Here is a 10,994-nt window from a genome sequence, read left to right on the forward strand (position 1 = left end):
ACCATCTTTGTAGCCTCCTCTGGACCCGTTCCAACCGTTCCATATCCTTCTTACGTTGAGGAATGCAGAAATGGACACAGCATTCCAGATGAGGTCTCACGAGAGAGGAATAGAGGGGCAGAATCACTTCCCTCGACCTGCTGGCCTCGCTTCTTTTGATGCAGCCCAGGACATGGTTGGCCTTCTGTGCTGCGAGGGCACATTGCTGGCTCTCATCAGCCAGCACCCCAAGTCCTTCTCTGCAGGGCACCTCTCAATCACATTATCCGCCATCGTGTACTGAAATCGGGGATTGCCTCGAGCCAGGTGAAGGACCTTGCACTTGGCCTTGTTAAACCTCATGAGGTTCTCACAGCCCCACTTCCCCAGCCTGTCCAGGTCCGTCTGGATGACGTCCCATCCTTCTGGTGTGGCAACTACACCACTCAGCTCAGTGTCATCTGCCACCTTGCTGAGGGTGCTCTCAATCCTGCTGTCAATATCGTTGATGATGATATTAAACAGCACCAGTCCCAGTGCGGACCCCTGAGTGACACCACTTGTCACAGTTCTCTATCTGGACTTTGAGCTGTTGACCACTACTCTACCTGAAAGGAGGTTGTGGAGAGGAGGGAGCTGGGCTCTTCTCCCAAGTGCCAGGGGACAGGACGAGAGGGAATGGCCTCAAGCTCCGCCAGGGGAGGTTTAGGCTGAACGTTAGGAAAAAATGTTTCACGGAAAGGGTCATTTGTCCCTGTGAGAGGCTGCCCAGGGAGGGTGTTGAGTCCCCTTCCCTGGAGGTGTTTAAGGGGCGGGTGGCCGAGGTGCTGAGGGCCATGGTTCAGTGTTTGATGGGAACGGTTGGAGTCGATGATCCGGTGGGTGTGTTCCAGCGTGGTGATTCAGTGGTTCCGTGGTTGCCAGGCAGGAGCGCGGTGTCCAGCAGGGGTCGGTGCGACGCGGGCTGTCGGTGCCGTTGCCGGTGTGTGCCGGTAGGAGGCGGTGCGGGGCCGTCCCCGGGCGCGCGGCGCGGGGCTGTGCGGGGCAAGCCTCGGGGCTGCGGGGGCGGCAAAAAGAACCCGCGTCTCTCTGTGTTGCCCAGGCTACGCTGCAGTGGCTATTCACAGGCGCGATCCCGCTACTGACCGGCACGGGAGCTTTGACCTGCTCCGTCTCCGACCTGGGCCGGTTCACCCCTCCTTAGTCAACCTGGTGTCCCCCGGCTCCCCGGGGCTCACCATATTGATGCCGGCCTTAGCGCGGACGCCCGCTCGGCATAGCGCACTGCAGCCCAGAACTCCTGGGCTCAAGCGATCCGGCGGGTTCAGCCTCCCGAGTAGCTGGGACCACAGGCGCGCGCCACCGCGCCCGGCGATTCCAGCCCGCGCCGCGCCTCCTTTTGAAGCCGAGCCTGGGTGACGTCACGCAGAAGGGGCGGGGTTTAGAGGGGAGACCACGCCCACAGCACGGCCCATAGGCGGAGCCGCGCTCACCGCCCCCCGCGTTCCCGCCGCGGCGCGGTGCACGACGGGAGGAGTGGCGGGGCTGGGGGCCGCGGTGCTTGCCGGGAGGAGTGGCGCGACAGGGCGGGGGGAAGCGGGGCGGTGGCCCGTGGTGCATGCCGGGAGGCGGGGCCGCCGCTCATTAGCGCGCGCGGCAGCCGCCATCTTTCTCTGTGTGGCCGGCAGCATGGGGCACCAGCAGCTCTACTGGAGCCACCCCAGGAAATTCGGGCAGGGATCACGCTCCTGGTCAGTGCTCCGGCTCTCATGCTGTCCTTCCTTTTTTGCGTCTTCCTCTGAGTCTTCTTTGGCTCTTTCCGTTTCTACTGTCCTTTCTTTCTCTCCCTATTTCGATTTCTTCTCTCTAGGCTCTTCTCGTTTTCTCCCCTTTTTCTTTCCAGCCCCTTCTTTCTTTCCCCCGCTTCTCTCTTCTTCTCCTTTCTCTTTAGCTCCTCGTCTCTTCTCTCCACCTCCCTCTTTCTCTCTGGGTCCTTCTCCCCACCTCCCTTTTTCTCTCTGGGCCCTTCTTTCCCCCCCCCCCTCTTTCTCTCGTCCTTCTTCCCCCCCCCCCCCCCCCCTTTCTCTCTGGGCCCTTCTCCCCCGCCCCCCCCCCCCACTTTCTCTCCGGGCCCTTCTCCCCCGCCCCCCCCCCCCCCTTTCTCTCCGGGCCCTTCTCCCCCGCCCCCCCCCCCCCTTTCTCTCCGGGCCCTTCTCCCCCGCCCCCCCCCCCCCCCCCTTTCTCTCTGGGCCCTTCTCCCCCGCCCCCCCCCCCCTTTCTCTCCGGGCCCTTCTCCCCCGCCCCCCCCCCCCCCCTTTCTCTCCGGGCCCTTCTCCCCCGCCCCCCCCCCCTTTCTCTCCGGGCCCTTCTCCCCCGCCCCCCCCCCCTTTCTCTCCGGGTCCTTCTCTCTTTCCTTCTACCTCTTTCTCTCCGGGCCCTTCTCTCTTTCCCTCTACCTCTTTCTCTCCGGGCCCTTCTCTCTTTCCCTCTACCTTTTTCTCTCCGGGCCCTTCTCTCTTTCCCTCTACCTCTTTCTCTCTTCTCTCATGCCTTCCTGCCGTCTCCCTCCCCTCTTCTCTCTCTCCTATTCCCTATTTCCCCCGTGCTGCTATTACGTGCTCTCACCACCTTCCCTCTCCTCTCCCAGCCGCGTCTGCTCCAACCGCCACGGCCTCATTCGCAAGTACGGGCTGAACATGTGCCGGCAGTGCTTCCGCCAGTACGCCAAGGACATCGGCTTTGTTAAGGTGAGTGCTGCAAGCTTCCTGGGAGCTGTTGTGCCGGCTTCACTGCTTTCCGTGGGCTCCTCTCACTTCTCTTCCCTCTCTTACAGCTGGACTGAGCGCCAGGAGGATGAGGCTGTCGCCAGAAGCTCCAGGGACTTCCATGGGCTTCTCTACAACATCTTGGCACAGCCCCGCTTAATAAATGGTCTCCTTTCTGGCTGATCTGTATGTTTGCCTTTTGTGAAGGTTCTTTGGGGCTTCCAGCCCTTTGGAAGGGCTTCCCTGAGGTGGGAGCCTGTCCTGGTGGTCTTGGGCGAGGGAAACCAGGCGGTCTTGGGGGTGCTGGTGCCTTCAGGTTTGTGAGCAGAGCAGTAAAACACTCTGCTTAAAACGTGTGGGTGGTGAGCTGGCCCTCCGATTGTGCCCAGGCCTTCCTTATTGGTCAGGACTTGTGGAAACTGGGGGGAAGCTACAGCTGATCCCAAACAAAGACAGGGTGAGGACATCCTGAGGCAGCAGTGGCCTTTGTTGGAGTGTCTCCTGGAGCCCATGTGTGCTGCGTAGTTGGAACTGTGTCCCTGCCTTCCCTGAGGGGAGAGTGTTATGGTTAACACCCCTTCCACTCAGTATGGTGTTTATGAAGGATCCAGCTGCCTCGAGTGTCTGGTGTGACAGGATGGGAGAAAGTTGGTTGAGGAAACACCCATCAGGTCTGATTCCATCCCTTTAGACAGAACCAGAACACCATGGGCGTTCTGGTTCTGTCTAAAGGGATGGAATCAGAATCACCAAGTTGGAAAAGATACCCGAGTTTGAGCCCAACCATACCTATTGGCCACTAAACCAAATCCTCAAGCACCTCATTTCCCTGTCTTTTAAACCCCTCCAGGGATGGGGACTCCACCACCTCCCTGGGCAGCCTCTGCCAGGGCCTGAGGACCCTTTCCGTGAAGAAATCTTCCCTGATGTCCAATCTGAACCTGCCCTGGTACAGCTTGAGGCTGCTTCTTGCACTGTCACCTGTCACTCAGAAGAGACTGGCACCCACCTCACCACAACCTCCTTTCAGGCAGTTGCAGACAGCGATGAGGTCTCCCCTCTGCCTTCCCCTTCTCCAGGCTAAACAACCCCAGGTCCCTCAACCTCATATCACAACCCTTGTTCTCCAGCCCCTTCCCCAGCTCTCTTCCCTTCTCTGGACATGCTCCAGACCCTCAATGTCCTTCTTGGAATGAGGGCCCTAAACTAACCCAGGATTCAAGATGTGGCCTCCCCAGTGCTGCTAAACTGAACGAGACGGGGAGGCAAAGCAAGTGGGAGCAAACCCAGAGAGGTGCTTGGTGGGGGTAAATCGTCCCCTTGGGGCAGGGAACACTGTCCTCTTGCCCCTGTCCTTGGCTGGTGCTGACAGCAAGGGCTGAAGGGCTGGCAGGGAGCTTGGGGAGCTGATTTTTTCTCATCTGGCCAGATAAATGTGTGCTGAGGTGAGCGCTGCTGCGGCCAGTTGGGGGATGTGGAATGATCTGAGATGGATTTCATGAAGCCTGAAGAAATACTTAGTAATTAACACTATGAATCATAGAATCGTTTGGGTTGGAAGGGACCTTAAAGCCCATCCAGTTCCACCCCTGCCATAGGCAGGGACACCTCCCACTGGATCAGGTTGCTCCAAGCCCCATCCAACCGGGCCTTGAACACCTCCAGGGATGGGGCAGCCACCGCTTTCCTGAGCAACCTGGGCCAGGGCCTCCCCACCCTCATTGTGAAGAAATTCCTCCTTATGTCCAGTCTAAATCTGCCCCCTCCAGTTTATACCTATTGCCCCTCATCCCATCGCTACAAGCCTTTGGAAGAAGGCCCATCCCCAACTTGCTTGTAGCCCCTTCAGGTACTGGAAGGTCGCTATAAAATCTCCTTGGAACCTTTTCTTCTCCAGGCTGTTCAACCCCAACTCTCTCAGCCTGTTCTCATATGGGAGGTGCTCCAGCCCTTGGATCATCCTGGTAGCCTCCTCTGGACCTGCTCCAACAGCTCCATCTCCTTCTTATACTGAGGATTCCAGAACTGGACACAGGACTCCAGGTGGGGTCTCACAAGAGAGGAACAGAGGGGCAGAATCCCCTCCCTCCCTGCTGGCCACGCAGCCCAGGACACGGTTGGTTTCTGGGCTGTGAGCGCATGTTGCTGGCTCACGTGGAGCTTCTCACCCCCCAGCACCCCGACTCCTTCTCAGAGCTGCTCCCAATCACATCACCCCCAGCCTGTACTGAAGCTGCCGATCGCCGTGACCTGGGTGCAGAACCTTCTCCCCCTGCCCTGTGCAGGAGCTGCCGTGGGCACCGAGCTCTGCTGCACCAAAGCAGCCGAGCATCTGGTCCTGAGAGCGAGGAGTCAGAGCATCCCTGTTATCCGTGTGATGGAAAACAATAACAATAAACCCCTCTCTGTCCCCAGTAGCTGGAGAGAGCAATTGAACAACAGCTTCCTGCTGGAAAACAGAGCTAAAATATATTTTTGAATTGCCTTGTACACATTAAAATACCTGAATTGTCACCTTGTAATTTTGTAAGTGCTTGAAATGTTCTTTCTTTTTTCCTATTCTGTTGCTCCCGTCTTTTAAGTCTAGCGGGAATGTGGTTAATGCGGACTGTAATGCCTTTTTACCTTATTGCTTCTTTAACTAGGTATTTATTGCCCAATATACAATGAAGATGAGGTGCCAAAACATTGAATTTCCTGAGCTCATTGTGAAAATTGCATTTTGTCTCTTCCTAACGCTGATGGTTACAGACTCTGAAGGGGCACAGATGTGAAACTCAAACTTATTTGGAAGCGAAATGACTTACAAAGAGCTGCTGATTCCCCTAAAGAAGAGGTAAAATCAAAATACCCTTTGAGGACTTTGCATTAGCAGCGAACAACTAATACGTGTTTTTTCTGCAGGGAAATAACGTTGCCTACTCGGAGCCAAGTAAAAGACAGCGATGCCTTGGCTTTCAGAGAGATGAACCCATAATTGCTGAAATAGAGTTTGTAGGGGATCTGGGCTGTTGGAAAACCAGTAAATAGTGTTGGATTATGCACCAGATAAAATCTACGGCTGTCAGAGGCTCTAGGGGGAATTCGTAAGGCTTTGAGTAAACCACTGCCCTTAAACTCATCCTTAGGCTAGAAAAATCATAGAATTACAGAATGGTTTGGGTTAGAAGGGACCTCAAAGCCCGTCCAGTTCCACCCCCTGCCATGGGCAGGGACACCTCCCACTGGATCAGGTTGCTCCAAGCCCCTTCCAACCTGGCCTTCAACACCTCTGTGCTGTTTCCCAGCAGCTGTGGCTGCTCTCCTGCCTGCAGAGGTGACCTTCAGCTTGCTGGGATGTGGTTTATTGCAGCAAATGAGCCGCACCAGGCTGGGGCTGGTCTTCAGGCTGTTCTGTCTGCAGCATCTCAAGGTGAGTTTCAGGCCCAGCAAGGTCCATCACCTGCACCAGGACCTGGCTCCTTGCCCTCCTGCTCCAGGGTTCAGTTTCCCAGTTGTGGAACTGGGAAAACACTTTCTGCTCTGTGAGTCGTGCTGCGACAAGGCCAGCAGCTCGTCCAGGGATGTGGATATTCCCAGGATTGCCGCTGGGGAAGTCCTGCAAGGAGGTGGCAGCTTGGAGCTGCTCGAATGTGTGTGAGCTGCAGGTGTTGCTTGGAGCGGAGTGTGCTGAGCTTAAAGCTCTTCACCAAGAGGAGGGAAATGGACCTGGGAGTTTGGCCGTGGTTGCTTTGAGCAGACACAGGGTGGGAGCTGCTGCTCCAAAAGCAGCTTTGTGAGTGCCCTGGGCTCTTGTGTCTGCTGAACATGAGTCAGGTGGCACAAGGGTCTCCCAGGAGAGATGCAAGAGATGCCTGGTCCAGGTGTGGGATCAGATCTGCTTGCTGCCCACGTAAAGTGCTGTGCGTGTGTTCTGTGTCTGTGGCTCACCCCACGCCAGCTCTGCAGATACAAGCTGGCAATGTGTGCTCACAGCCCAGAAACCAACCGTGTCCTGGGCTGCATCCAAAGCAGCGTGGCCAGCAGGGCGAGGGAGAGGATTCTGACCCTCTATTCCTCTCTTGTGAGACCCCATCTGGAGTATTGTGTCCAGTTCTGGAATCCTCAACATAAGAAGGAGATGGAGCTGTTGGGATGGGTCCAGAGGAGGCTACAAGGATGATCTGAGGGGTTGGAGCACCTCCCATATGAGGACAGACTGAGAGAGTTGGGGTTGTTCAGCCTGGGGAAGAGAAAGCTCCAAGGAGACCTTATAGCGACTTTCCAGCACCTGAAGGTGGCTACAAGCAAGCTGGGGAGGGACTGTTCACAAAGGCTTGTGGTGATAGGGCGAAGGGCAATGGGGATAAACTGGAGGGGGCAGATTTAGACTGGACATAAGGAGGAAATTCTTCACAATGAGGGTGGTGAAGCACTGGCCCAGGTTGCCCAGAGCAGGGGTGGCTGCCCCATCCCTGGAGGTGTTCAAGGCCAGGCTGGATGGGGCTTGGAGCCCCTGATCCAGTGGGAGGTGTCCCTGCCCGTGGGAGGTGTCCCTGCCCATGGCAGGGGTGGGGCTGGATGGGCTTTGAGGTCCCTTCCAACCTGCTGTATGATCCCGATGATGGCATTTGGTGATGCTCAGGAGGAAAGGCCAGGCAGGCTTTCTCCAAGAGTGACTCTGGGCAGGGTCTTACCTGCACTCTTCATCCACCCACCCTGCCCTCTCTGCTGGAGGAGGAAGGGCACACATTTCCAGTTCCAAGGTCTAGGGGTTTCTGCCACCCTGGACACAGGGTTTGTGTGAGCAGGGTGAGCAAGGAGGCCCAGCGCAGCCGGCCATGTCGGAGCGTAGAAGCTAGATGGCACAGTCCACCCGTGGATTCATCGCTGCTGAGGGAGCTTGGGGAGAAATGGTGCTGGGCTTCTGTGGCCAGAAATTAGGGACTTTTCTCCGTAAGCCCTGGCACCAGGGAGTTTGTCCTGCAGGAATCCTGACCTTGCTTGCTTTTGAGAAACCTCTGGGATCTGAATCCTTGCGCAGGATGGCGGGATGGCTCTGCCCCCCTCCTTGGTGCTCCCTGGATCCTGTGCGACTGTGTCACGGGTGATGTCAGAACCGAAATTTCTTTTCCCCCCCTTTTTCCCTCCCCCACTTCTTGCCTCCCCGCTTTTCCTCCCCCCTTTTCCTCCCCCCTTTTCCTCCCCAGTTTCTTCCCTCCTTTTTCTCCCCCCTGTTTTCTCCTCTCCTTTTCTCTCCCTGTTTTCCCCCTTCCCCCTCTTTCTTCCCTCTCCCCCTCTTCCCCTCTCTTTTCCTCCTTCTCTTTCCCCTTTCCCCCTCCTTCTCCCCCTCCTTCTCCCCCTCCTTCTCCCCCTCCTTCTCCCCCTCCTTTTCCCCCTCCTTTTCCCTTCCTTTTCCCTCTCCTAGTTCCCTTCCTTTTCCCCCCTTTTCCCTCCCCTCCTTTCCCCTTCCCCCCGTCTTCCCCTCTCCCCTCCCTGGTCAGACCCTCGCTGTCCCTTTGGAGAGAAAGGCTAAGCACACGCCCAAACCAGCAAAGTGCTGTTGGTCCCTGCTCGAGTCACCCCTGACTTGCTCCAAGGTGACGTTGAGCTCACCTGCTGCTCTCCAAGGTTGTGCAGAGCTGTCCCCACCTGGGCTGCCACCACAACCCCCCTTGAATTGGAGGAAGGGTTGAAGACTCAAACTGTATGTCGCTTCAGATGGTTACAGGTTAAACTGAGTGCTGGGAGGATGCTCGCTGCTTGAGGGAGAAGGGGTCCAGGTGGCCAAGAAGGCCAATGGCATCTTGGCTTGGATCAGGAACGGCGTGACCAGCAGGTCCAGGGAGGTTATTCTCCCTCTGTACTCGGCACTGGGGAGACCGCTCCTCGAATCCTGTGTTCAGTTGTGGGCCCCTCACCACATTAAGGATGTTGAGGCTCTGGAGCGAGTCCAGAGAAGAGCAACGAAGCTGGTGAGGGGGCTGGAGAACAGGCCTTCTGAGGAACGGCTGAGAGAGCTGGGGGTGTTTAGCCTGGAGAAGAGGAGGCTGAGGGGTGACCTCATTGCTCTCTACAACTACCTGAAAGGAGGTTGTGGAGAGGAGGGAGCTGGGCTCTTCTCCCAAGTGACAGGGGACAGGACAAGAGGGAATGGCCTCAAGCTCCACCAGGGAAGGTTCAGGCTGGACAGTAGGAAAAAATTTTTCATGGAAAGCGTCATTGGGCACTGGCAGAGGCTGCGCAGGGAGGGGGTTGAGTCCCCTTCCCTGGAGGTGTTTAAGGCATGGGTGGACGAGGTGCTGAGGGGCATGGTTTAGTGTTTGATAGGAATGGTTGGACTGGATGATCCGGTGGGTCTCTTCCGATCTGGTGATTCTATGATTCTATGATCTCTTTCATGCCTGCATCCAGCCTGCTCCACAAGCACCAAAACCACAGCGGATTTTGGTAAAACCCACAGCCCAGAGCAGTGGTGGCTGCCCCATCCCTGGAGGTGTTCAAGGCCAGGTTGGATGGGGCTTTGAAGACCCTGATCCAGTGGGAGGTGTCCCTGCTCATGGCAGGAGGTGGAACTGGATGGGCTTTGAGGTCTCTTCCAACCCAACCCATTCCATGATTCTATAATTCTAAGATTTCTCACCCCTAATTTCCACAGGCCAACTCTGTTGCTCCACAACGATGCTCACATATCCCAGGGTCCTGGTTTACAGTTTTATTTGCTCCTTCGGCATGGTCTTCAGAGAAATCTGCTCCATCCCAGTGCCTGGAGGAGCTCCCACGGGCACAGGGGTGCAGGACCCTCGTGCAGCTGCGCATCTGCTCTGAGGATTTAATACCGCAGGGAGATGAACATCTAGAAAACCCCAGGCAGATGGGATTTCGCTGGCTGTGCGGTGAGCAGAAGTGCTTCTAAATAAACCATTTTCAAAGGCTGGCATTAGGCATCAGTGGCTCTCTAATTCGCCCCGCTTGTTGGGAGCGTGTGTTCATCGCCGGCAATGTTTATTTATGGCGTGTAAACCCTATTTCAATCAAATAATTTCCATAACTGAATATTTATACCAACATCCACTGAATGCTCCTTGACTAAACTGAAAACTACTTATTCAGTTACAAATGTTTACTTGTTTAATGTTAGAACTGCTTTAAACAAACTTAAAAATCAAATTGCTGTCTTCCCCCTGAGCAGATTTCCACTGTATTCCAGACAGCAGCTTGCTGAGCAATGTGTAATATGTTATTATGAGTTCACTGTATATTTACACCCTCTAACGGCACTGATGCTCGCAGTGCTGATAGGGCTTGCAGAGCTGCTGCTCTCCTCAAATAGCTTGTTCGTACAAGGCCAGTTCATTTAGAACAACACTTTCTTGCTCCAAATGCTCAGCGTTACGTCTTCAATAATATTGGTGGGCGATACACTTGTTGTGAGAACCTCATGAGGTTCAACAAGACCAAGTACAAGGTCCTGCGCCTGGGTCACGGTGATCTGTGGTTTCAGTACAGGCTGGGGATGATGTGACTGTGAGCAGCCCTGAGGAGAAGGTGTTGGGGGTGCTGGGAGTGAGAAGCTTGAAATGAGCCGGCAACGTGCTCTTGCAGCTCAGAAACCAACCATGTCCTGGGCTGCATCCAAAGCAGCGTGGCCAGCAGGGCAAGGGAGGGGATTCTGACCCTCTATTCCTCTCTTGTGACTTCCCCTGGAGTCCTGTGTCCAGTTCTGGAACCCTCAACATAAGAAGGAGATGGAACTGTTGGAATGGGTCCAGAGGAGGCTACAAGGGCGATGTGAGGGCTGGAGCACCTCCCATATGAGGACAGGATGAGAGAGTTGGGGTTATTCAGCCTGGAGAAGAGAAGACTCTGAGGAGACATTATAGTGACCTTCCAGTACCTGAAGTGGGTCTACAAGCAAGCTGGGGAGGGACTGTTCACAAAGGCTTGTAGTGATGGGATAAGGGGCAATGGGTATAAACTGGAGGGGGGCAGATTTAAACTAGACGTTAGGAGGAATTTCTTCATAATGAGAGTGGTGAGACACTGAACACGTTGTCCAGGGAAGCTGTGGCTGCCCCATCCCTGGAGATGTTCAAGGCCAGGCTGGATGGGGCTTGGAGCCCCTGATCCAGTGGGAGGTGTCCCTGCCCACGGCAGGGGGTGGAACTGGATGGGCTCTGAGATCCCTTCCAACCCAAGCCGCTCCATGAGTCTCTGATTCTAGGATTGTGCTGAGGAAACTCCAGGTTGATGCTTTATTGATAGTGGATT

The 10,994-nt window shown here is 55.7% G+C and overlaps 1 protein-coding gene across 1 annotated transcript; it reads left to right on the plus strand.

Annotated features, from left to right (window-relative positions):
- The first annotated feature begins 1,581 nt into the window (after positions 1–1,581).
- RPS29 (ribosomal protein S29) lies at positions 1,582–2,933 on the plus strand. The gene is made up of 3 exons (XM_069857109.1): positions 1,582–1,730; positions 2,627–2,726; positions 2,813–2,933. The coding sequence occupies exons 1-3, from the start codon at positions 1,669–1,671 to the stop codon at positions 2,819–2,821; spliced, it is 171 nt and encodes a 56-aa protein (XP_069713210.1). The 5' UTR covers positions 1,582–1,668; the 3' UTR covers positions 2,822–2,933.
- Positions 2,934–10,994: the final 8,061 nt, after the last annotated feature.

The sequence above is a fragment of the Phaenicophaeus curvirostris genome, chromosome 5 (genome assembly GCF_032191515.1).
Source record: "Phaenicophaeus curvirostris isolate KB17595 chromosome 5, BPBGC_Pcur_1.0, whole genome shotgun sequence".
Classification (NCBI taxonomy): domain Eukaryota; kingdom Metazoa; phylum Chordata; class Aves; order Cuculiformes; family Cuculidae; genus Phaenicophaeus; species Phaenicophaeus curvirostris.